General features: G+C 42.4%; 1 protein-coding gene and 1 long non-coding RNA gene across 22 annotated transcripts in view; one reads left to right on the top strand and one right to left on the bottom strand.

Annotated features, from left to right (window-relative positions):
* Positions 1 to 718: 718 nt before the first annotated feature.
* LOC308058535 lies at positions 719 to 25,784 on the bottom strand. Its single transcript, XR_013925866.1, has 2 exons — positions 8,076 to 25,784; positions 719 to 5,839 (listed from the first exon to the last, which is right to left on the bottom strand). It is a non-coding gene; the product is annotated as an uncharacterized lncRNA (long non-coding RNA).
* MYCBP2 (MYC binding protein 2) overlaps positions 5,830 to 27,026 on the top strand; it is a 202,020-nt gene continuing 180,823 nt past the window's right edge. For all 21 annotated transcript variants that reach the window (XM_080374375.1, XM_080374363.1, XM_080374371.1 and 18 more), the window contains exon 1: positions 5,830 to 7,736. In XM_080374375.1, the coding sequence (XP_080230501.1) occupies positions 7,447 to 7,736 (290 nt within the window). In that variant the 5' untranslated portion in view covers positions 5,830 to 7,446. The remainder of the gene's footprint in view (positions 7,737 to 27,026) is intronic.

Below are 27,026 nucleotides of genomic sequence, written 5' to 3'. Positions count from 1 at the left end.
GCTTCAGATCATACAATTTGACATTAAAAAAAATAATAATCCAACTGTTCTTTTGATCCTTGGGATTTGGGCTTTTTTTTGTTTGGGTTGGATGTTTTTAGTGTTTGTTTCTTTTTGTTTTATTAGTGTGTATGCAGGTGAATGGAACTAGATTATTGTTTGAATCTCTCCTGTTGTAATACCTTCAAGAATTCTAGCTAGAGAGGGTTCCTAAACTGCTGTCTTCTCATCCCTCCCCACTCTTTAAATATTTTTTCTCCAGCATTGCAGTATATATCCTTCATATCCTTGTGTTTCTTCCTTTTCTTATATCACCATAGAGAACTTTTTTTGAAGGAATTGATGAGAGAGATGTTTGGCAGGTTTTTGTGAGTGGGAAAGGGGAGGTAGTTTCTTTACTCATCTCTTGTTCTAAAGTCCTGTGGGGGTTGGATGGAGACAAACACATCTTGGTCTGTTAATTTTGCCTCTGCAAATAATTTCACTAGTCACACTAAAACATGCTGATATACGGTATGCCTGGAATTAGCTCAGTGGATGTTCCTTCATTAGGGATCCACTATCCTAGTGATTATAGTCTTCTTCCAAATATGAAATACTGAAGGACACTGAAATTCACTCTGATTCAAGTCCTCAATTTTAATAAAGAGTTTATATTTCTTGTATTTCTTCAAATAAGTGAATAAAGAGGCTGTGGAGGTTTGATTTTGGTTGTGGGTTTTTTTTTTTACAAATTATTTTTTTAATCTGCTGCCCTCTTGTATCTCAGGTATGGCTATACATTTAAATAGTCCATGAAAAACAGGGGAAAAAATGAGCGAGATATCAGAGGAAAAACCTTACAAACATGAAGATAACTTTTCATTTAAGGTGACCAGAACAACTTACTGGGAAGTGTAAGATGTTGTATGGGATGCAGATGATTTGTTCTCAAGGTCATCCACAGGGAGCATGAGCATTAAACTAACCTGGTGAAGCTGTACCAGTCAGTTCTTTGTATGCTGCTACAATGGATAACAGAACATTATTTCTGAGTTGAGAACATACTTCCTGGCCACCTCCCCCCACGCCACCCCCAGAGGTGAGAGGTCTTCGAAAATCACCCCCACCTAATGGGAGTGGACTTTACTCTTGCACAGCTTCTGAACTACAGAGCCACATAGCTCCGCTTTGACCTGTGTCGTGCACGCACATGATGGAGGGAAGTGAAAGATCCTATATTTCACTCAGTACTTGGTCCCTTGATCGGGCCTAACAAGTCACACAGGTCAATTTGGTTATATTACCTAGGACTTGCTTCCCAATGGAGAGGAGTTTTTCCTCAGTGGGCCTAAGCTGGTAGTAAAGAGAGAGAAGACACTTCAGCAGTGTGGGCTTTAAAGTTTATGTGTTATTAAATGTGACAGAAGTCTTAGTGGGGAGGATCTGTGCCCTGGTTTTTTTTTTATAAAAAGGTTAGCAAAGAAGATGAATAACGAATGGTGGAACTATGTTCCATATCAGAGACAAAGAAATAGAAGGAAATTGACTCAATGAAACAAAGATGACAGAAAGTAGCATGTTGTCATGAACTCAAGACTACTAGGTTTGAAATGCACCGCTTGCAGACAGAAGGTGACTTTGCAGAGGCTTTCCTGATGTCCTCTGAGACATCATGTGCCACACTGGCTAGAAAAATACCCACATTTCTCCCCCCCCCCAGTAGTTTTCCAACTAAAGGAAGTGATCCTAATAATCTGTCCACAGCAAATGCTACATGTTATAAACAGTTCATGGATCATGGATCCTGCATCTGTAGATATCAAATTATGCTGAACTGTAAGATATGAGACTACAGAGTATCCAGAAGTGATGCCTCTATGTAAAACATGCTGAAGTTTTAAGAAAAAGCACATAAAAGGAAAGAAGGTAAAACATACAACAGCAATAGGACTTGGATTAATCTGCGGCAGATGCTGATCTGAGGGAAATTCTTCCAAAACAAGCCTTCCAAACTGTTGTAGGCACAGCTTCTAGTGCTTCTACAGGTGATCAAAGCCACTGCTAGCACAAGAATTTTGGGGAGAAAAGAGAAGAATTAAATGGACTCCTAATTCTGAGTTAGGGGATCAGGAACGGAATGAAGAGCAAGGATTGAGGAAGCCAGTTGGGTAAGATCCATTCGCTGCCTTACCAGGCCAGTCACAAGCCTCTGGAACAAAGACTTAGCTCCCAATGTACTATAAGCACATTATTAAACTGTATGAGAAACTGCAGTACCTTATAGCAGAACTGGCAAAATCCATGCCTTCAGGTGTAGAGTCTAGCATGGAAGCAGACGGAGAATATCCCACAAATAATGGCCAAGTAGGTTTTGTCCAAATGCTTTGAAAGATATCAAAATCTAAGCAGAATCTAAATAAATTGTGGGTTGCATGCTTGCCTCTTGGTTTAACTGTTTACAATATGCTCCTATAAATATGAGGAACAGTGCCTGTTCTCAGGACCAGTTGAAATGGGAAGTTTCTTCTGGCTGCCCTACTGATACATATTAGTAAGAAAATCATCAGTCAAGTGACTAATGTAGTAGTCCTTCATAACTATAAGTCTACAGGGGGGAAAAAAATAAAATCCCACAGGGAATAATGTGGCTAGTGTATCAACAGGTGTATGCATAGACCTTGAGTTCAGTAAAATTCGTTGTGATAATTCATGTGTAGAAAGTCTCTTTGTGTTTGAACTTATAGCTGAAAAAGTTCACTGAGCTATTAATTTAACTGAATCCCAGGACTCTGCATTTTAAAACCAGCCCGAAGCCTGAAAGAGCTTTATTTAATTTACAGCTGTTCAAGAAAATTGTTTTAAGTAACTTCCAGTTATTAAAAATGGGGTGGGTTTTGTTTGTTCATTTGTTTTCCTTTAGAGTGTCTTTATAATGAAGATAGGGAAAACTTGACTTGAAAAAAACACAACAAAGTGAATACATTTGGAGAGTTAAATTTTTTAATTTTATAAAAATATTTATTATTTAAATACATCAGCTTTGTTTTCCTTCATTTCTGCTGTATATGGAAATGAAATGCGAATAAATGTAAGTTGGTGCCATTATCTGACCTGGAAAGCAATTGGATAAGGAGGAACAAGCATTTCCATTACAGGAATGGAGAAGAAGCTCTTGTCTCTAATATGGAGGTGGTATAGTACCTGCCCTGTGCTTTTTATCATTAACGAATTCCTTACATTAGAAAAGCACAGGACAAGAATTATGTTGTAAAGCTTTGTGGTCTGTCATGTCTTATGTCTCCCCCCTCAACAGTAACGAAGTCTCAAAATAAATGCTGACAACTCAAAGATAGATGTACATTACAGAGTGAGAATGAGAAACCAGACTTTAGCTTTGTTCATAGAATCATAGAATGGTTTTGGTTGGAAGGGACCTTAAAGATCACCTAGTTCCAACTCCCTGCCATGGGCAGGGACATCTTCCACTACACCTGGTTGCACAAAGCCCCATCCTACCTGGACTGTTGAAACTATGTTTGAAAATAGTTAACTACGTGATGAAAAACTGTCCCTTTAACTAATCATATCAACAGCCTCACAACATACCTTGACAGTGACAGAAGCTTAGTGACCAAGAGATTACACACATGCCCCCCCCCCCCCCCCCCCCCCCCCCCCTTATTACTGGTTTAAGTCCTATTTGTGGAGAAAATTCGATGGTAAGACCTTCAAGTGAACAAAGAACTCTAAATCACCTGGTTAGTAAATTCGTAAATTTCAAGTTTTATTGCAGAAGTACTGAATTCTGTGGTTTACAACTACCTGGCTGCAATTTGATATGTGAACTGTCTAGTTCACGTATTTTTGAAGTGATCTTATTCCAGACTCCCTGCCTGCTTGTGAAGAAATTACTGTATTGGGTTGTAGCATATTTTTAAAGTTTTTTAAAAAAAGGCCTGGAAATATAATTGAAAGTAAAATCGTTAGTTTATGAAACCATGGAACTTTTTCCTTTATGTTCCATCATGCAGGGTATGGGAGCTTTCCAATTACCTGGTGGGAATTCTTGTTCTACTGTGTTGAAACTCACGTTTGTATAATCCTGGTCCATGTGAGCAGTGATAGCAGGACAGACTGTCAGATTCTGATTCTGGATGACTTCTGAACCATTTGTCCTGCTGACACTTATTTATAAAGGTGCCAAGTGAATGAATGCAACTGCTGAAAACCCCACCTTAACGGAAAAGGGAGAGGCTGACAAAGTGCTTCGTTCTGTAACAGCAAGCAGATGTTAGCAAATGGGAAAGAGTTCAGTATTATCAGATGTAAGACACACTCTGGTTGCAAAGCACTTAATAGTAGCTTTCAGTTGACTGAATTTGTTTTAATGGTATAAAAAAATCATCTTTCAAATATACTGCTAGATCCAAAACTCCAGCTACATAAAGCAAAGGGCTAATCTGGTGCAAACAGAGTCCCCAAAACTATAACTACCACTTTTAAAAAACCAAACAAACAACACCCCCCCCCAAAAAAAAAAAAAAAAAAAAAAACCAACACAAAAAAAAAAAAAAAAAAAAACCACAACAAAAGACAAAAAAAATTGAACCTGTAATAATTTTATGCTAACTACAGGAGTATAGTCAATACCAGATCTAGCATAAGGCTGCTCTGGACAAATGTGTACTCCTGAATGTTCTTACATAGCACAGTACTGGTATTTATTGCTCAGAATCAGTCTCAGAGAAATAATATGAAATATGAGTACCACAATCATATTTTTAAAAGGATGAAAAAGAAAAGGTGACTTCCTCTGAGGACCAAACCACAAGCTAAAATATGGCTGTGAATGAGGACTGAACATCCAGCTCCCACCCAGCTGGTGCCATTAACAGCCTTACAAGTTGGACACTACTTCATATTTTGAGTGAAGAGAACTTGGAGGTAGACTATCTGAAGGTCCAGAATTATTTTTGCTGTGCAAATCCTAGTTACGTTGTCAAACACTGCTGCTCGTCACAGGCTAAAGTGTATGGAAGGTGGACTCTGTACTGTGTACACTTTGCAAGATTCCACCCAAAAGCAAAAAGATTTCAGAAGAAGAGGGATGTGGAGTAGCAGCTGCAGCTTGCAAAGAATAATGCTTACCACACTGTGTTGGGTACAACACAAGCCCAGACAAATTCCAGAGTTTGGAGCAATATGCAAGAATTGCAATAAATTGCATCACTTTCATAAAAGTTTGCCAGCACTTAGCATTTATGGCACATACATTAAGATGGTTAAACAGCATTAGTGAAGAAGAATAATTTTGAAATGTGACAGTGTTACACCATTTGTCAGGCTGTGTGTGTTTGGTGAAGGAAAAATTACTGTTTGCATATAGAGTAGCAGTTTACAGCCTAACACAAAAATGAGCTAAAAGATGGGGGGAGTTATTGTTTTTCTTTTTATTTGTTTGGTTTGGTGGTTTTTTTTTTTTTTCTGGTTCTTTCCTGTAGGAATGATTTTAGGTAATCCCTAAAAAAGGAGCTACAAAGACATATTACTCTGATTCTCAGAGGGAATGCGATTTGGTGGTGGTTAGCACCACAAGACATGGTCCTAGTTTTTTTGTGGCTCCTTTTATCAGTGATGGATTATTCCCCCCCCCCCCCCCCCTTAAGAATTATAATTGAAAGCTTTTTATGTAGTTACTATTTTAAATACTTCTTGGATGGTCTCTGGTGTCTCTGACTTCATTCAGGGTGTAGCTTTTTCTTCAGTGATGGCAGTAATCCAGCTGTCATTGTGCAACCTGGACAGCTACCTTTGAGAAAACCTGTATGAATTTACTGGGTTTGACATCCCCAGTTCTCTGAAAAAAAAAAAAAAAGTACTTGAAATTTGGCTTGAATGCTTAAGCATTGGTCGGCAACACACAAGCTTAAGAAAGATGGTTCTCTTATATTTGCTGTTATGCAGAATTGTTTGCAAAAATAATATATCTGTATTCACAGTCAGTGGAATCCCAAGCTTTCTTTAGGCCCTCTTTTGGAGGGGAGAAGAAAAAAATAAATAAAAATATGACAGCATGCACCTTCTTTGGATGACGGTTTTCTGCAGACTGCAACCCAGGCCACATTTGGTATATTTGTTTGGGTTTGTTGGGGTTTTATGTTTGTGTTTTTGTTTGTTCGGTTGTTTGTTGGTTTGTTTTTTTCAGTAACAAGTACTCTGGCCTGTACACCTGCAGTTCCCAGCTGGGAAAAGTATTAGAAAATGTGGCAAAACCGCAGGGCTGCAATTCCACTGATAAAAGGTAACAATGTAACAGATGTGAAGAAAGTAAATTGGTTGAAAGGCAGTAATGTAACAACATAACAAGATGAACTGTACCAGCACCTGCTGCCGCCTCCCCTGCCCTCTGCGAGCCGGTAAGGCATCCCGCAGCAAACCAGGCCAGCTTAAGGAAATCCCGGCCCAGCTTGGCAGCTGGATTTAGTGACCTCTGCCTTAAGCCAGCGAGAGGCTATCGCTCCTGGAAGGATCCTGCCCAGCCAGCATTACACAGCGCAGGCACAGGGCATGCGGGCTCAGCCGCCGCGGTGGGTCGCAGCAGACCCCTGGCGCCCCCGCCGCAGGCCGGAGCGCGGGTGCGGGGCCTGACGCGAGGCGGCGGGGCGGCCGCGGCTCTCCTGGCCGAAACCGGCGGCTCCGGCGCCTCGTCCGAGCGGGGCGGGACGCCGGCACGCGCTGAGGCAGGCGGGCGCGCGCTCCCGGCAGGGCGCAGAGCGCGCCCCGAGAGAAACCTCGCGGGGCCGGCGGAGCTCGACCCCGGGCGGGCAGGACCCCGGAGCCCCTCGCCGGCATCGGCGGGCCCCGGGACGGCCGCCGGCCCCTCGCCCGGCGCGGCAGGTGCGGGCGGCCGCTCGGCCCCGGATTTCCCGGGGGCCGCGCGGGGGGCGGGGCCGGGCGGCGCATGCGCCCGCCGGCCGGGCTGGCCGCCGGGGGGAGCTGGGGCGGCTGTGCGGAGAGAGGGCGGCGGCGCCGCCGAGGAGAAACTCCAGCGGGGAAGCGGCAGCCGCCGGCCTCCGCCCCCCCTCTCCCCCACCCCCCGTAGCGGGAAGGGGGAAGCGAGCGGCCGCCCCCCTCTCTCCCCCCCACCCCCCGTCCCGGAGGCACACGGTCCTGCCCGGAGCTCGGCGCGCCCGCCGGCGGGAGGGAGCGGCAGCCGTCGCTGCGGCCGGGGCGGAAGGCGAGAGGGCCGGTAGCCGCGGCCCCAGAGCCGCCGCTTGAGAGGAGGAGAGGGGTGTTCCCGCACCTCCGGCCCCGGCCCGGGTGGATGAGCGGCCTCCAGGGCGGCGGCGGCGGCTTTTGCGGCCTCTCCATGGCTGGGCCCCGGCGGTGAAGGCAGCGGGAGCCGCCTGTGTCCGCGTCGCGCCGGGAGGCAGCGCAGCCACCAGGGGGCGGGCGGGGAGGGGGATGAGCGCCGCAGCCGCCGCCGCCTCTGCGGGAGCCGCCGTCGCTGCCTGCACCGGGGCCGAGGGCGGCTTCTTCTTCTTTTCCAGCGGCTCCGGTCCGGCGGGGCCCATGGGGCCCGAAGAGGGCTCAGGCGGCGGGCTGGGAGCCCTGCCCGGCGCCCTGGCGGCGCAGCCGCTGGGCTGCCGGAGCCGCTACCAGCTGCTGCTCTCCGGGAAGGCCCTAGCCGACAGATACCGGAAGATTTACACGGCGGCGCTGAGCGACCGGGAGCTGGGAAGCCACCCGGGCAGGTAACGCGCGCCGAGCTCTCTCCCAGGAGAGACGGGCAGCCGCCGGCTGGGAGCGGCCCTTCCCCCGGCCCCCTGCGTGCACCTTCCTCCTGGCAGCCGTATGCCGCCCCTCTCCCGGCCGCCGCCCTCCCGGCCCCCTTGTCAGGCAGCGCGGTTGCCCCGCTGCCTCTGCCATGTGGCCGCCTCCGGGCCTCCGGGGACCGAGAGGGCGGCGATGTAACCCGGCGGCTGCCCAGGTGCCACCCCCGCCCCGCCGCCCGGGCCCTGCCGCTAGCTTGGCCGGCGGTACCGTGCAGATGGCGCTGCCACCACGCTTTCCCCGGGCCCGGGGGGAGTTACCTGTGCACGCTCCCCTCCCCCAGCGCGGAGGCCGGGGCTCCGTCACGCCCTTGTGGCGGACCGTATCGGTGTGAAGCCCCGCTCCGCGCGTCCTTCCGCGGCCCCCTGGGGGGATGGAGCGTTTCCTCACGGTGTCCATGTTGAGACCTCGGGTAGAGCTCGCTCTGGCCGGGGCCTGTCATGCCACTGAACCGGGCCGGAGCCCGCGGTCTGTAGCGAGACACGCCGCTGCCTGCTGCGGGAGGCACCCCGGATCTCGCTGGCGAGGTCGCCCGAGCGAGGGGCCCCGGGGCTTTGCCGCGTGCGGAGCAGCCGTTGGCTGCCCTGCCTTATTTTTCCTCTCTCGGTAACCTGCCGCCTTGCAGGCGGCCTCGTGTCGGGAGGGAGGCTGCGTCCCCTAAGCAGCGCTTCCCAGGGGGAGGCGGGGGGGGTGCGAGGGGTGTGCCGCCCCCACCCGCTTCCTGAGCCCCCCACGGCGGACGGTGCCCCTCGGGGGCTTCCTTTCCCGCCGGCCGGCCCTCGGGCTCCGGTCCCGGGGCCGCAGCAGTGTGCCTGTTGCTCCTGCCGCTTTTCGCCCGGGACGCGTCGCCGCCCTCCCCTCAACCTGGCCGTGTGACAGGCGGGGCGGGGGCGCCGCGCGGTGCCGGCGGGGGAGGGAGGGGCGGCGGGCGGCGCGCGTGGCCGCCGCGGCCGTTACCCGCACCCCCCGCCCCGGGCCGGGCCGCCCCTCCCGCCGGCGGAGCCGAGCGGCGGGGCCGGGAGCCCCGGCCTGGTGGCCGCTCTGCGTGAGGGGGGCGAGGGGCGGGTCCCCCCGCGGTGCCCGGGCGCTCCCCATTGTTTCCCACCGGAGGTCGCAGGGGATGCGGATGGCACGAAACCGGCACGTTCCTGTGTTCTCGGCCTCCGCTGGCCTTCAGCTGGGGTGTGGGTGGCCGGCTCGCGAGGAGAGCTTTGGGGCACCCTGGGTTTAAGTTTGTAAGCGGTTGTGAAGCGCTGGGTGGGTGGCCTCTTCGGTCTGGGCGGGTATTGTCAGTCGGACTGCAGCGGCAGGGCTGAATTCCGCCCGCCGCCCGCCCCCCGCCCCAAAGGCTGTGCCCAGGACTGCAATTAACAGGAGAAGCTAAAAGAATGACATAACTTTCCCAATTTGTTCCCGCAAATGCGGGAAGCGTGGCCTGTTAACATTGGCGTTTGGTATCTTTGCAAATACCGAGCGATTTCAGTGTATGATAGGGAAATGGCAGTTCTTTCTTTCCCTGGGTAGAACTGTGAGTGTTTTCTTACCCCATATAGTCCTTGGTTCAGTGCTCGTGCCTTTTTCCTTCAAAGCTTCTCTTTCTACTTTTGAGCTTTCTATTACTTAATCCTGGGACTGCAAGTGCAAAGTGTAAGGAAACCACTAAATGTAGGGAAATCAGCCCCGCGATTGCCCCGCGGTGTTCAGCTATTTGTCTGAACTTTGCCTTAATGTGTCTGTAGTTTTGAATTCGTTGTGTCCTCTGTGTTTTTTGGTTTCAGGATAATTCAATTGGTATCTCTTGTACTTAAAATTGTAGAAAATATTAGCTCTAGGTGGGTGTAAATGTTAATGTTTCTTTTAGTTGATGTTCTTACAATAATTACTTTTAAGATACCATAGATTGCATTCTTTGGGGTTCTGTTTCTTATTAGCAGATTCTTATGAGAATGCCAGTTAAAAAGAACAGTGACATTTGCAGTTAGTATATGTCTTTATTCTGGAAGGCTAGATTTAATCATGTATCTTGGCTATGTTATGTCATCTTCGAGCAAATCAAAGAAGCCAGACTCCTTGTACAGAGGAAAGGAGTTATCTTAAGCTGTTAGCAAGTAAATGACAGCTAGTTAATGCCGGTGAATACAGCCAATGTGTGCTGTAGGACTTAGCAGTGAAGGAATATTTAATAATCAGATGGTTGTCTGTTACCTCTTGGTACTTACCCCCAGCATCTTACGTATCAGACTGATGGCAGCCAAGGTAAAGCTCATGATCTCCACTGTTTCTTTGTATTGGTGTCACGCTGTTGCAATCTAAGGTTTGAGAATTTCAGTTACCTGGTAATCTTAAGTAGAAATGGTCAGAAATGCTTTTTTACAAGAACGATGAAAATTCCAAACATTTTCTAAAGAGATGCTTTGAAGTGATTTTTGATTGCATCTGGTTGCTGCGGTAGATAACAGTGCCAGCTAAAATAATTGGAGGTTAAGGTAATATAGTTTATAACAAGGGTCTTAACTTGATTTTTATATGTATGGAAAATCTGAAGCCTCTCAATCCATCAGTGAGTTTTTGTCACTAGAAAAATGTCTTCAAGTAGCTTAAACACCTAAACAAATTGGCTTATGAGCATTAATAAAATTCTTCCTGTGCTCCAAGAAGACTAATTTGAAGAATTATTTGCAGTATGTCGACACAGAATTTTTGCTTCAAGTCTGCAAAACTGTCCTCTGCACTGCACATGGTGTGACCAGTGACTGCCTCAGTGAATGCTTTTATTCAAAACCTGACTGTAATGTTTATGAAGAATTAAAAAGCAGCATGAAAATGCTTGTGCATAGACAAGGAAACTAAACTTGTGAAGACTATCTGAAAGTCACAAGTAAGATTAAGATCACATTTGCAAGGTGTTTGTGCTGGCTGTTATCTGAAAGTGATGAATATCATGTGTTGTGTAGGATGCAGTAATTGGCTTTGAAACAGAACTAGCAGCGCTTTGCATTTGCTCACGTGATACTGGCTGCGGTGTCATGAACACTTCGTTCTCCAAAAGAGGCGGTTCGGTCAAGTGTGCTTGTTCCCCCTGCCACGTTGACATATTTATTTATATAGCCTCTTGCAGTAACAGATTAGAGACTTGCTCTGGGTTAAAATTAACTTGGCAAAAATGATTTGTTGTAATCCAGACTAATTCCCTCATCTGGCTCACCTTGTGATTGTGCTTGTGACAGCGTGAGGTGAAGGGTTGTGCAAAGATCTGTGTACAGAGGTAGCGAAGCACTGCCGTTTCTGTTGCTAACACCAGCCTGATATTTTTATGAAAGCTATCTAATCCTGGAACTTAACATACAACCATCTTTGCTCAGATAACTATTAAGACTCTGTTACAGTACTACTAGCAGTGGGAAATTTACTCATCAAGGCAAGATTGGTTTGGAAGATGAATCTACTCTGAGTGTGCCTAGTTTGTAGTCTCTGCTTTGTGGCTGAAATATATGAATATTACTAGTAATGGCATAATGGCTGGTGTAGCCATGAAAGTCTGTAAAACACCAATAGGAAGCATGAGCTTCTTCAAGAGGGTAAATACAAACTTCATGTTGCAGTGTCGTCTCATAGGCTGGGTTCTGAGTGGATGAAACTGGAAGTCTGCTCTCTGTTACTGAAGTCATGTAAGTTGTTAACAGGTTTCAATCCTGAAGCTTTGTATCTGCAAAGTGAGGTATTTCTGATTTTCAGATTTTTGTTGTCTTCAAATATACATTTTTTTTCTGTTGTATAACTTAATCCTGACAAACAACCCTATCCAGCTGAACTGCTGCTGTTAGCTCTTGTGCATCTCCGGGTTTTCCCTGAACTGTCAGTCCCTTTAGTCTTCTTTTACCTATGTAGGTACTTAATACCAGAAGCATCAGTTAGGCTCAGTGTGTTCTGTGAAACTTTTTGTCAAATATGGATAGGTATACAAATCTGTAATGGCGCTAGTGTGGCCTGTTTTTGTAATGCAAGTGTTCTCTACATAATTTCTACTAACTTGAGATTTTAAAATAAAAATGACAATGTACTCTAAAATGACAGTAATTTCATACTCAAAGATTTTTTTTTTCTTGTCTGTTACAGCTTATCAACTGATTTTTACTAAAAAGATCATTTTCTTTTTGTCTGTAGGACAACAATTAGTAAATGTAAGAGTAGTATCATGCAGATCCAAGAATCATTTCTGAATATGTTCTTCTTTGGTTCCATTTGCACTTTAAATTACTTGCGAGGACTGTATCTGGATTTCTGTGGTAACATTAGGTATCAGAATTGCAGCAGTATTTATTGAATAATATTTAATATTGAAAATTTTGTATGTTCCTGACTAAAGGAAGATATCCTACTGAGCTTGTCAGGTGTTTAATTTGTTTGCTGCATAAAGCTTAGTAGAAACATTCTTTTAACTATTTTAAAAGTATTAACCATTTGAAAATACAAATGCTTTTGGGGAGTTACTTTTTTTGTCCGTTACTTCATTGCTCAAGTTGTCTCTTTTAACTTAGATCCTTCAGAGTAGAAAAGCTTCTATTTGTATTGTGGGGACAAAAATACCAAACAAATACAGTGTTGTGAAGTGGCTTGATTGAGATCAAGGAAAATGTCAGTGATGACTGGAATGTAAGATTTCTGTTATTAACCAGAAATCAGATGGCTGGTTTTCCAGCCGTTTTGTATGAATAAGAGGCAGCCAACTTTCTTTCATTTTACAGTGATTCTTTCTACTAGATGATAAATTTTTGGAGGTAGGCTAGCTCATCCACACTCATAGTTGTAAATTATATGTCCTTTGGAGAAAATTGATCATTATGTTAGTCTTTAGACTTTTTGAAGTTGACACAAAGTCTTCCCTTATGCCCCTTCTTCTGCTCAGTAATGCAATGCTTATTTGGCCCTGGGAATTTTTAAGTATGTATTTTTTAAAAATTTATTGGGGAAGCACTACTGAAACACTTTTGCAATGCCAAGTTATTTAAAGTATTTATAGAAAACGTGTAGTAAAATTAGATATGTGAAATGTGTTAATTTTGATTGCTGCACATCAGAAAGCCTGAATTTCTGAAGTTCTAAAGCCTTCACAAAAGCTGTAGGCTGTTCTTTGGGACTTGATGCTTTTTAAAAATGAAATCATAATTGTAGAAAGTTTGGAAGTATTCTTTTGATTGAAAAAATAAAGGTTATGTACAGAAAGACTAACAAAATGATAGCAGTGTTTCTGGTGAGGTATTATGCATTACATATTACATTTTCATGTTTATTCTTGGGGAAAAGTTTGCTCTGTAGGTCCCTTCCAACTGAAATATTCTGTTCTATTTTCCGCTCCTCTGTTTTTCAATTCTTAAATTTTGTAAATGTCATTTAAAAAAAAAAAAGTTTAAGTTCTTACATAAACTTAGGTTTATTTCATTGGAAAACTGATGTGCTGAGTCTTACATTAAGCTAATGTGCACTAGCAAAGCTGGTAAGAATTGCTGTCTGATGTAGGTTTTTTAGCTGCAATACGGTAATGTTTTAGTACTATATTGTGCTATTGGTTAATGGGGATTAACTAACAACTAAACCTGTGTATTTTTACTTACCTTCTTCACCTTATATTCTGATAAGGAAAATGGTTCTACAGATTTTTAAAAGAACTACTATGTAATAGTTGTTTAGTCTGACATGGTTTCTATTTGTGTAATGTTAGTGTAGAAAACATACTAGAAGCTGGAAAGAAACTAACAATATTATGTTGAGAGACTTAAGATGATTGTTTTATTTGTGTGTATATATCATAATTGATATAAACAATTTGAAAATGTAAAAAAACCCAACCCTGTAATCCATAAGAATATTTAGGTTTTGTGAAATATTAGAAAAACATTTCCTTTTCACAAAAATAGAGGCTGAAGCAGCCTTAGAAGTCTAGTGATGCTGAAAGTGACCTTTGTCTTTTGCAGTTGTGTGTGTCCTGCTCCTTCATTTAGACGGAAGGGCTGTAGTTTGAAAAGGAGTTAGTGAATGTGATAGTATCGTGTTGTGTGTGTGTGTGTGTTCTCCTATGAATTGTTTTGGATTACATAATAATACTATGTGGAACCTTTTGCTCTTCAGTTAAAAGTTCAGTTATTGGCCAAACCAGAATTGAATAGAAGTTGCAAAAAACTGTTAAGCTATTTTATTTTTTTTTTTAGCTATGAGAGTGTGCTTGTGTGAGAGTGTGCCAAGTAGCAGCAGCTTATGGTGTTTGTACTGTTAAATAGTGACATTCTGAATGTTCAGCTGTGGAGAAAATTGACATATTCTCAACATAATCAATTTGTTACTAAATTGGTTGTATGGGGTACCTAACTATCTAGCTGTAATATTTTGGTCATTATTGGTTAAGCATGTTTTAGTGTTCACATGGTAATTGTCTCAGGAAGTGTCTTTTTGCTGAGGTAAATAATAATGATAGCAGGTTATTGCCTCTTTCTCAATTCCTGTTTCGGCATTCTTGTAGATACTTCTGAAGCATAGGCAAGAGTTTACATCATTTTCCTTTATTGTTAGGTTAGTCCTTGATGGTTGGTGGTCACTTGATAGCATTGCCACCTTTAAGGATCTTGGCTGCTTATCCATGATCCAAAATACTGTATTTAATGTGCTGTAAACTTTTAAAATAATCTGTCCTTTCTGAATGTCAGCTTGGGGATTAACGAAGAGAATATTTGTGGGAATGTGATTATAGGTGTTGGTATCTATACAGTGGCAAAGTTCTTAGCAGCAGCAACATGTCTGGCTCAAGTATTAAGTGTTATACTTTTAGGAATTAAATCCATGTGTGGTCATTGCATTAATTTTGTGTGGGTTTTTTTTCTGCGGATAATGAAATCTCTTCCACTTTAAACCAGCAAACATTGTCTGAATAGTCTGCTGAAGTTCACAAGAATTTGAAACTTTAATATGCAAACATAAGGGAGTAAGTCCTTAAGTGGAACAGGAGAGGAGTCAGCATATTAGATTTGCAATGATTGTGGTTTATTCTGCTTAATATTTTAACCAGTGACTGATTATTTTTTTCTCTAATTTATTTCAAAGTGGCTACAGCTAGCAATTAGAGAAATAAACAAAAAGTTATTTTTGCTAAATTGGAATTGGACTTCACTTCCATTTTTTAAAGATGCATTCTGTTGGAAATTTTCAGGTAAAATATGATTTACTGTGCTCCATAATCTTCAGAATTCCTAATCTGTATGTCCCTGGGATTCTTACACTTACTGATATGAAGCCATCTGTGTGTAACTTCTATATTTTTCTTTCCTTTTATGTTGTTGGTTTGTGGTGGGGGGTTTGGGTGTTCTTTTTTTTGTTTTTAAACTGACAGGAAATGCCAGTTAAAGTTTCAGTTACACTGTCTGCTCTGGCATGTCTCTTAGGTGGCAAATATGAGCAGTTAAAGTTAGGCTGGAGCTGGAGCAATTTAAGAAGTTACCATTCCTCACTGCTAGCTGTGTTAAATGTAGTAAATGTGCTTCCTGCATACTTAAAAAAATTGTGTTGAATTTGTGTTTCTGCTATGTTAACCATCAGTTATGGGGGGGTCATTTTGTTTTCCTCACATATTAGGATTTTCCTCCAGGTCAAATTATTTTAATGTTTCCTTAGTAAATTCTCCTGACATATGAGTATGTATGTTTTACCAAACCTGTAATTTAAAGAGTATGTCTTTAAGGAAAATACACGTGATATATCAGTAATATTGTCTTTGGTACTGACATAACTTTGTGCAAACTGTCTTCCACATCCTTAGTTTACTTTGAAAACTTGCTCCATTGCAGCACCTCTTAAATACATGGTTGCATTTTTGTCTTTTTCTTCCTTACCTTGCTTGCTACAAACATTGTTTCAGGTTGAGGTGCTGGCTGGAATAGCAGTCTTATAATTAACTAAAGTTTTTGTATTGTATGTATACTCTTTCACAGCTAATCTTTCCTAGTGGGCTTTCACAGCCAGTTCTACCATTGTGCATCTCCAAAGGTTGAATACTAGAAACTGGCACATGAGAATGGGCTCCTTGTGCCATAAGTGGCAGTATTAAGGTATATGGTTTCTGTACATTTAGATTGAATGTTTCATATGTTACAGAGTGTATTAATATGCTTTTTTCTCAGTAGCAAGTATTTCATAGTAGATAGCATGTTATTGCTCCCTGCTTCTCTTCAGACTGATGGTGTTGATGGATTTAGTTTTATTTTTAAACTGAATGATAGTTCTTTCTTTTCATCTAGTATGTCTGTGACTACGTTAGCCTGAGAATACTGTGAGGATTTTTCTTTTGTAATGCATTTAATAAACCTAAATCTATACCGTTTTTACACCTTAAAAAAGAAATAAACATTTTACTTCCTTGTCCCCACATAAAACTGAAGCCCAATGGTTAGGTTAGTGCCATTCCTTGATTTTATTTTCTTCCCTTAACTTTCCTTGGCTTGTGTTCCTAAGTATCATTGTCCAAGGTAATGGTTTTTGAACTGAGGTTTTTAAACTCTTAGAAAATATTGATTCTGTGAAAGGGTGTGGTGGTTTAACCCCAGTAGGCAGCTAAGAACTGCACAGCTTCTCAGTCACACCCCCTGCAGTGGGACGGGGGATATAGTTGGAGGGATAAAAGTCCAAAAACTTGTGGGCTGAAGTAAAGACAGTTTAACAGGTAAAGCAAAAGCTGTGTGCACAAGCAAAGCAAAATAAGGAATTAATTCACTGCTTTCTATCAGCAGGCAGGTGTTCAGCCATCTCCAGGAAAGCAGGGCTCCATCACATGTAATAGTTACTTGGGAAGACAAGCCCCTTAACTGTGAATGTTCCCCCCTTCCTCTTTTCAGGAAGGAAAGTTCCCCCCTGGCTCTTATTGTTGAGCATGACATTATATGGTAGAGAATATCCCTTTGGTCAGTTGGGGTCAGCTGTCCTGGCTGTGTCCCCTCCCAGCTTGTGCACCCCCAGCCTGCCTGCTGGTGAGGCATCGTGAGAACAGAAGAGGCTTTGATGCTGTGCAAGTACCGTTCAGCTAAAGCATAGGTGTGTTACCAGCTCTGTTTCCATCAAAAATCTGAAACATACAAGCACTATACAAGCTACTCTGAAGAAAAATAACTACCCTAGCCAAAGCCAAGAAAGTAGAATGTAAAATAAGGTAAAAAAAGTTCAAGTCTGTTGTTTGTGGTTTAAATTCTTAGGTGCCATAGTATTTGATTATTTTGGTCATGATCTCTGTCAGTTTGGAAAAATGTCTAGGTAAAAGTTTTAACCTTAAAGGGGTCAAACCCTGAATTCTTCATTTTACTTCTCCACTGTTCTCATTGTTGCAGTTGATAACATCACTCATCTTTTCTATTGCTGAGCCTTTAAGCCAACGACTGTCTTTATCTGCAGCCAGTCATTTACATTACATCGAGTTGAGCTTGTTCTTAAATAAATGCCTTATTCTCTTGTTTTTATTATTTCAGCCTCTTCTTATTTTGATTGCTTCATCTTGAGTTATGTGTATTGTTACTTATGGCTCACCTCTTATCTGGTTTTGCCTTTCCTTTCTTTCTAACATACGTGCTCATTCGTCTTCATTATGCTTGTATGTTTTCAGAGCAGTCATATCTCTATTCCATTTGTCTCCAAACAAATCAATTCTCTATTCCATTTTATTTCTAGAATATAGTTATACAGGGTAGACCGTTGACAGCTGTGAACTGGTGAGTTTTCAGTTGCTTGCATTAGGTGGTTGTGCCTTCTGTTATTCATTGAAGACAATGTAAAATTTATTTGGTTTACTTGTAATAGTAATCACTCTAAGGATGTTATACTGTCATTACCCAGTGGTAATGTGCTGCTTCTTAGTAAGTACAGTTCTTCCTAAACTTCATGGCACATCTTCCGTAAATTAAAATTATGCTGGTATGATTCTGTGTAAGATAATTCTGTATGCACTTTTGTTTTGGTGGCTGCATTTAGATGAGAAGGTGGCCAAAGGTGCAGATATTGTCATCTTTTCTATGGTTGAATGACTTTTTTATATATTAAAAAAATAAGTGTCCTAAAAGTATTTATTAAGGATAAGAGATATAGAAATACTTTCCTCTACACTGAAAAACTTGAGATATTTTCCTTGTATGTTTTCTTACAGATCTAATTTCATAATGACATTGCAGCATATAAAGAAAAATCAGATAATTACAGAAAAGAAACTACAACTGTCAATTGTTGTACTGAGAGACCATTCTCTTTGTGTGGATAACACTTTGCGGGGGTGCTTTCTTGTGGTTCTCTTTGTTTCTATGAGATTGATGCTTTTTCAGATTATAAAAGGTTATAGATAAAAAAGGGATCTAGATACTGTTTTGTATTTCTGCACTTTTGTAATGGTTAAATGAGAATCAGATACATTTTACTTGTGTGGCTGGTTTTTAATTTCATTTATAGAACCTGCAGTGTTTGTTTCAGACTGTATTGGAGAAAGAAAAGATACTCCAGCAGCTGGGATAACTCCTTTCATTTTTAAGCCTCCATAATTTCGGTTTTTCAAAAAAAGCTAGTTGTTTAAAAAAGTTAATGTGATGGTAAAATAGTTCTGGGTTGTGAAACTAAAGTCATGATTAAAAAATGTGCAATTTCAGCTCACAAACAGTAGCACATTAAAGTCCCAACTGAACAATCAGATAGTAAAATGACCTTTTTCTTCTGGATCAGAGTGTGCAGGGAGGAGTTCCAGGCAATAGCTAATATGGCTGTTAGTCTTCCCCATCTTCCAGATGTTTATGTACCTCTGTGTTCCTCCTCGGGCAGTGTTCTTTCAAATCCATCAGTCTCCTTTTGTTCTGAGTTTTTTTAACTTTTTCAGATGCCTTAGAAGCCCAATATAGCCAGTCCTACTAGTCTACCTCTTCCTCTAAGCCTGTCTTAATTGGATTGCAGTTGATGTTCCTTACCTTGATTTATGGATTTCGTTGGCAAGGTTTTTAATAATTTTTCCATTTGTAGATGTACTGCTTAAGCCCTGACTTTACTTTTTTATTGGCATGGATGAAAATTCGCGTCAGGATGCTTGATTAATAATTCAAAGAAGATAGCATATAAGCTGGTAATGGTTTGGAGTGCATGCATATGGCTGTTAGAATGACAGTTGAGCTATTGCCCACTTTTAGTAAAAATTTGAGTTCCTCAAGTGTTAGATCTTAGGCTTAATAAATTATTATAAGCCTAAAATTATAAATAATTTTAAATATTTGAGGTCATCCAAGGATAATATTCTCATTGTTGACAATCAAAAAATACTGAGCTTATATTATTTGGGGGGAAAATTGATTGTGCTCTCTGGCATTGTTTTGAGATCTGCCTGTCAAGCTGAGCAGTTTTGCTCTTCAATGATTCTCACTGCTGTGTTCCTTAAAAAAGCTGTAGCCCTTGATGAAAAGTAATAGTACTCCCAGTAGTTTTCAGTAACAGTAGGTAATCTACAGATACCTTCAGGGAAGGAAGGGCAGTGGATGTTCTTTACCTCAACTTGAGTAAAGCTTTTCATACTGTCTCCCATAGCATCCCCAGGCTGACAAAGTACAGGTTAGATACGTGGACAGTGAAGTAGATTGAGAACTGGTTGAATAACTGGACCTAGAGGTTTCCAACCAGTGAAACAAAGTTCAGCTGGAGACAAGTCATCAGTAGCGTACCTTAGGAGCTGACACTAGGGCCAATACTGTTTAGCAACTTCATTAATGACCTAGAGGCTGGGACAGAGTGCACTCCCAGCAAGTTCATCGATGGTACAAAACTGGGAGGAGTTGCTCATATATCACATGGTTGTGTTTCCATTCAGAGGACTCTGGACAGGCTGGAGAATTGGGCTGTGAGGAATCTCATGAATGCAACAAGGGGAAATGAAGAATCCTGCATCAGGGGAGGAGTAACCTTGGGGGGGCTGGCTGAGCAGCTGTAAGACAGCTCTGCAGAGAAGTAACTTGGCATACTGGTGGACAACAATCTGACCAGGTGCCAGTAATGCACCGCCATGACAAAGGCGGCAGGCGGCTTCCTGAGCTGGGTTAGGAAGAGTGTTGTCAGCTGGCTGAAGGAGGTGCTCTCTGCTCAGCACTGCTAAGGCTGCATCTGGAGTGTCCAGTTCTAGACTTTCCAGTACAGGAGAGAGTCCAGTGCAGGGCCACAAAGGTGATTAAGGGTCTGGAGCATTTCTCTTATAAGGGAAGCTGAGCGAACTGGGACTGTGCAGTCTGAAGAAGAGGAGGCTCAGGGGGATCCTACCAGTGTATGGAGGGTATGAAGAAGAGGGAGCCAGACTTTTCTAAGTAGTGTCCACTGCCAGGACAAGAGGTAATGAGCACAAATTAAAAAAAAAAGAAATTTCAGTGCACTTCAAGAAAGCACTGTATGAGAGAGCAAGCGCTGGCACAAGTTGTATTCTTGAAGATACTAAAAATCCAACTGTACATGGTACTGGGCAACCTACTCTGTCTGACCCTGTTTGAGCAGGAGGTTTCATAGAATCAGTCACAGAATGGTTGAGGTTGAAAGGGACCTCTGGAGTTCACCCTGCTCAAGCAGGGCCACCTGGAGCCAGTTGTCCAGGACCACATCCAGATGGTTTTGAATATTGCCAAGCACAGAGACTCCACAACCTTGCTGGGCAACCTGTGCCAGTGCTCAGTCACCCTCCCAGTAAAAACAGTGTTACCTCAAGAGGTCCTTTCTGACCTGAATGATTCTGTGATTCTGTAATTCTTAGGAATAGACCACAAGGAGAAAGGATTGAGGTTTACCTGTGTGGGAACAAACACAGAGTGCTGAAAAATCAGTTCTTACAGCAAAGCTGTGTTGCAAGACGTGGTCCTCATGTTGCTGGAAACATAGAATCATGGAATCATTTAGGTTTGAAAACACCTTTAAGATCATTGAGTCCAACTGTAAACCAAACACTGCCAAGTCTTTCACTAAACCATCTCTGCAAAGTGCCACATCTACATACCTTTTAAGCTTTTAAGTACCTCCAGGGATGGTGACTCCACCACTTCCCTGGGCAGCTTGTTCCAATGCTTGATAATCCTTTCAGTGAAGAATTTTTTCCTAATATCCAACCTAAACCTCCCCATGTGCAACTTGAGGCCATTTCCTCTCATCCTATCACTTGTTACTTGGGATAAGAGACCAACACCTACCTCGCTACAACCTCGCTTCAGGTAGTTGTAGAGAGTGGTAAGGTCCTCTGAGCCTCCTTTTTTCCCAGGTTAAACAACCCCAGTTCTCTGTTTCCTCATAAGACTTGTGCTCTAGACCATTCTTTGGACATGGTCCAGTGCTTCAGTGTCTGTCTTGTAATGAGGGGCCCAAAGGTTCAGCCTCACCAGTGCTGAGTCCAGGGGGACAACCACTTCCCCATCCCTGCTGGCCACACAGTTTCTGATACAAGCCAGGATGCTGTTGGCCTTCTTGGCTACCTGGGCACACTGCTGGCTCATGTTCAGCTGGCTGTCCACCAACACCCCCAGGTCCTTTTCTGCTGGGCAGCTTTCCAGCCACTCTTCCCCAAGCCTGTAGCATTGTGGGGGGTTGTTGTGACCCAAGTGCAGGACCCGGCACTTCTCCTTGTAGAACCTCATACAACTGGCCCATTGATCCAGCCTGTCCCAGTCTCTCTGCAGAGCTTTCCTACCTTCAAGCAGATCATCACTCCTCCCCAACTTGAAGTCATGTGCATACTTCCTCAGGTTGCACTCAATCCCCTTATCCATATCATTGATAAAGATGTTGAACAGAACTGGTCCCAATACAGATCCCTGGAGAACACCACTTGTGACTGGCCACCGACTCCATTCACTTTGGGTTCAACCGTTCAGCCAGCTTTTAACCCAGCATAGAATACACCTGTCGAAGCCATGAGCAGCCAGTTTCTCCAGGAGAATGCTATGTGAAACTGTGTCAAAGGCTTTACTAATGTCCAGGTAGACAATATCCACAGCCTTTCCCTTACCCTCTAAGCATGTCAGCTTGTCATTGAAGGAGATCTGGTTAATCAAGCAGGACCTGCCTTTCATAAAGCCATGCTGGCTGGGCCTGATCACCTGGCTGTCCTGTATGTGCTGCATGATGGCACTCAGGGTGATCTGCTCGATAACCTTCCCTGGCACTCAGGTCAGACTGACAGGCCTCTAGTTCCCCAGACCCTCCATCAGGCCCTTCTTGTAGATGGGTGGCACATTTGCTAATCGCCAGTCTGAGTCCTCCCTGGTTAGCCAGGGCTGCTGAGAAATGATGGAGAGTGGCTCAGTGAGCTCTTCTGCCAGCTCCCTCAGTACCCTCGGGTGGATCCCATCCAGCCCCATAGACTTGTGTGTGTCTAAAGTGGAGCAGCAGGTGACTAACTATTTCCTCCTGGACTGTGGGGGCTTCATTCTGCTCCCTGCCCTTGTCTTCCAGCTCAGAGAGCTAGGTACGTGGACAACAACTGGTCTTACTATTGAAGATTCAGGCAGTACGTACCTTAGCCTTTTCCTCATTCTTTGTCACTATGTTTCTTCCCACATCCAATAAAGGATGGAGATTCTCCTTAGCCCTCCTTTTGTTGTTAATATATTTATAGAAACCCGTTGGACCTCCATTCTGTGGGCCGATAGAAATGAAAGGAATATGAGAGGAACTGAAAAGGTAGCCAAAGTTGCAGTTTTAGATAAGTTAATGCTACGTATTTGTCCTAACATTCTTGTTAAAGAGCTGCATGGTAACAGCATTCAAATGTAAGTAATTTATTACTTACTGTATTTGTAAGCTGTTTTAAGGTCTTTTGGCCTTATGGATGAAGATTAGTCTTGCTGAGGTGATGGGTGGATGTCTAGTGACAGTTAGTGTTCAGTGTTTGGGGTATTACTCAAAAAATCCTACTTTCTTCTCCTGCAACCTGTCTTCCACTTGTTTGGTTGGTTGGTTTTTGTTTTGCTAGCAAATATAATATTCAAACTTCTAATGTATCACAACAGGGAAAATACCTATTGTGAGCTAACTGCTATGCAACCGACTACTTTGGCTCTGATTTTGGCAGAAGCAGTTAACTTATTTTTCCTGCCCTGCCTGCAACAGTGTAAAGAGGAAGGGAAGGTCAAATGACAGCTTTACAGAGGTATTTTTCATTAAGTATTTCATAGAGCAATTGTTCCCTTGTCAGAGATATTCAAAAGCCCAGGGATACTAACTAGTGTTAGTGAAGGCATTTTTTCTGAAGAGTTCTGTAGATTTTGTTGCCCAGTTACAGTGAAAGGATTTAGATGAGTGTATTTATTTCTTCAGAAATGTACATTTTGGGATTTTTTTTTTCTATTTGTGCTTTGTAAGGTGCAATTTTGGGTCAGTTTATGATGAGAGTATATGGCATAATATATATTCTATATGTGCATGTGTATTTCATAAAGCTTGCTAATAATTGCGTTACACTGGGGGGGGTTTATGTGTATTTGTATGGTATGTATTTGTGCACTAGGTTTTGGTTTGTATATGTGTATTTTATTCCCTGTCAGCTATATTATGGCAAGATTATTTTGGAATCTTGATGGGTATTATTGTAGGTGGTACAAAAAAATGAAGCATTAAAAAGTTTTTTGAACGGTTGTTTGTAAGCAGACATTTTGTTTATTGAGACAAGGTCAGATTGGGGGGTTTGAGTGGTATTTATTTTCCTTCTTAAGTCTTGCAGTCTACTGACACTGTGGTTGAAGACACATTGGATATTTCAGTAGCAGAAGGAATGATTACCTGTGGCTACTTAGTCAAAGGGAGGTATCTGCAAAGGAAAAAAGTAGAGCAAGGAAAGCCTTACGGAAGTTGAGTTGTAGGGTACTTGAGGGCAACATCTAAACGTGATGGAACATTTGCTGGGTCCAGTTGACTTGAACTACTTTCTTACTAATTGGCATATTTGTGTTAATGGGAGTTAGATAGACTAAACCTCAAGTGAGCTGAGGACAGAATTAGGAGTTAAGTGGTATAGACTGGACCTAGTACTTGAGCCATTTCCTGAGCATCTCTCATTTTACAGTACAGATGCAATCTTAAAGCACCTACTCTTCAGTGACAGTCAGCGTGCCAACTTTGTAGAAGATAGACAACGTTTTGATTATGCAAGTTGTTTACTTAAGAGTTGCTTTATGGTGTGTGTTGTAAGGTATTTTCTAATTGTAGATATTTAGGATTCTTGGCAGCTGAAATAACAGTGGTGCAGAGATCACAGTGAAGTTGGAGAAATCAGAGGATTTCTTTTGGAGGGTCATGTAATGTGTAGCAAAATATGAGAGGTTTTGTTCATGGGGACTCTTTAAGAGAAGTAGTTGCTTGCAAGAAACAGTGTTCCTCCAGTTCATAGAAATAAGGCTGCTGAACATTGTAGTTTTTTGTAAATCCAGAGAGGTACCAAAACAGGGAGTGTGTAAGACAAGCAGCAACTTTGATGCATTTTACAATATTCAGTTGTTTGCATTTTGTCACTGATACCTCTTCATCTCCTTGCCAACATCCAGACTCCACAATATTTTTGTTGCTATTAAGTTCTCTGGTCATAAAACAACTTCTTTAGCTATCGATCAGGCCGTTAAAGCTTTGCCTATTTCCTTTGTTTCATTTCTTGTCATTGTTAACTTCCTCATGTGAGTCATTGCTTGTTTGTCCCAAACTTTTGTTGAACTTCATCTTTCTTTCTTTTGTTTTTCCTTTGGCTTTATGTTTCCCAGATGCTTTTCAGTTAACAGCAAGTCTGTATGCCCTGTAAAACAAGACTAAAAAAAGTAGCCTACAATTTTTAGATCACATCTTCTGATCAGCCTTGATAACCATTTTTTCTTTAATATTCCCTTTCCTGTATTTTCAAGCCCTTATAGTTGGACTTCTATAGCAATGAAAGAGTGAGTAGTTAATTTTTTTGCTGACAAGTGCACTGGTAATTATCAGCTGTGGTTCTCCTTTATTGTATTTGATATTAAGATGCCTTGAAGCTAGATTATAAATTAACAGCTGTTTTGGTGCACTTTGCAGGATGGAGTAAATGGTGTGGGAGATAGGGAAGCCCAGCAGAGGCTGTGACTGTTTTATTGTCTCTCCGTAATGGCTCTGCCCTTCATCTCTGTGATCATGGGTCAGATAGATTACCTGCTTACAGAAGATAAGGAAAAAACCTCAAAATGCACATTGTTGTGGTTTACCAGAAAAGTACCTCCTGGTTTTCTGCATTGCTGAAAAGTCTGATGCAGATCTGAAAGAAAAGGTAGCTCTGCCTTATAGTAAGTTAAAACAGTTGCAATCAGTGATGAAGGCAAGAACAGAGAAAGAACAGGCTAGAAAGTAGTTAGGCATGTTCACAATTATGATGAAATTCCCCCTTTAGAGTGGTTTGAAAAACTGGCTGAGGCAATTTCAGAGCTATTAGGAACTACCTTGGAGAATTCATAGAAGATATGTAAGCTTCTAGAAGACTAATATAAAGCAAACTGGTAAACAGTGGCTGACTAAAACAGGTAAAGAAGGACTCGGGGTAGTCTAGTACAGTTTCTGTTGACTGCATTTCTAAAAATACTGGGAAATTACATGTTCTATAAATGAGGATAGTAAATTAGACACAAAATGGATTTATGGTGAGCTCTAGGAAGTGTAATACTCAGCTATTAACAGTTGTCTAAAACTAATTTTTCAAAGATTATGGGAAATAATTAGCATTTCACCAAAAGAAATCTTAGTTTTAAGTGCTAAGTTTGTTCTAAAATCAGATGATGATTGAGTTTGGACCCAGTGCCGCTTAGTCTGTACTTCAACCCAGAGCTTGCTCCAAACTGAACTAAACCTTAGAATATCTTGTTACAGCAGGTCAGCTAAGGAGTATGCCAGGGCTCTGCTTCTAACCTTGGGTCTGCACCAAGAAGCATGGGATGATCTTCAAGCTGATGTTGCCCCTGTTGTCTCATTGGTTGGACTGTATCCTTCTGCAGGTGGCACTTTTGGGTGTGTTGCCTTTCACCTGTCAATTTGGCTACCTGTGCTCTAGCTGGAACTACTGTAAGGTGGATTTAAAACTACACAGAAGACCACCCTTGAGAGGCTAGCTGTCCTGCTCAAGGGGGGTGCATGCAAAAAGGTGTAGTAGCTCTTGTTCTACACCTGGATCTGTCCTAGGTCCTGAACGCTTCAGTCTCATCATTGACAGTTTCAACGTTGGGGTTGAGATTGTAGATTAAAAAATTCAGTGGATGCAAAACGGGGAATGATTACAGGTATACTGAAGATAATAACCTCAGCAAATACTTAGCTTCAGAAAACCTCAATCAGTAAGCACAAATGTAAAACCAATAGTGAATAAACAGTAAGGTAGAAGCTTCTAGTGACAGGTTCTACACATTGTATAGAATTATAAAGTGAATGTGATTCAGGAGTGTCATGCTGTTGGAGTTTTTTCAGATTTTTTTTTCAAAATGTGTGAGATTATTTTGTGTAGGAAACCTGAAGTAATTCTTGACCTTTTCTTTGCACTTTAGGATTGTGGGGCTTATTCTCCCTCCACCCCACCCCCCAGCCTGCTCTCTTGTTTTGTTTTCTCAACAAGAAGGGCTAGTACAGAGTATGACAGAATACTGAAATTAGGTGTTAGCGATCTAAATGATTTGTGGTTTAGGCTAAAGGAACTGAGACTGCTTAATTGACAAGATTTATTTCTCCTTATACTCAAAATAGATTCAAAGTAACTGTGGAAAAAGAGGAAAAGAAAGTGATTTTTCTACAATAAAAACATAAAAAAGTAGCATTTAATTGCTGTAAGGGTGATTTAGAAAAGACCTCACAAAGAGCTTTCTAGTAGGATTACTTAGGACATGGTGGAAGTATGATCATTGGCAGTGTTTAGTATCTCCACAGAGAAAACATGTGTTAGGAATTAATTGAAATTTTACTATCCCATGGATCAGGGAATAGAAAGACTGACCTTTCAGAGTTCTTTCCAGACACTGTTTTTAACAATTATAGAGTACCTTTCACTTGTCTATATTTTAGATTGCCTGGGGGCATGCACAAGTTTTCTGTACCATTGAAGTTTGGGAAAGTCTTGTTAAAAATCCTGTACACAGTGTCCACATTAATTCATCTGCATAGGAAACTCTTGATTGTTGCATGTAAGCGTATTCTTTGTCATG

Source organism: Falco punctatus, assembly GCF_963210335.1.
Source record: "Falco punctatus genome assembly, chromosome: 2".
NCBI classification, from domain to species: domain Eukaryota; kingdom Metazoa; phylum Chordata; class Aves; order Falconiformes; family Falconidae; genus Falco; species Falco punctatus.
This window is presented reverse-complemented; position numbering and strand designations above follow the sequence as displayed.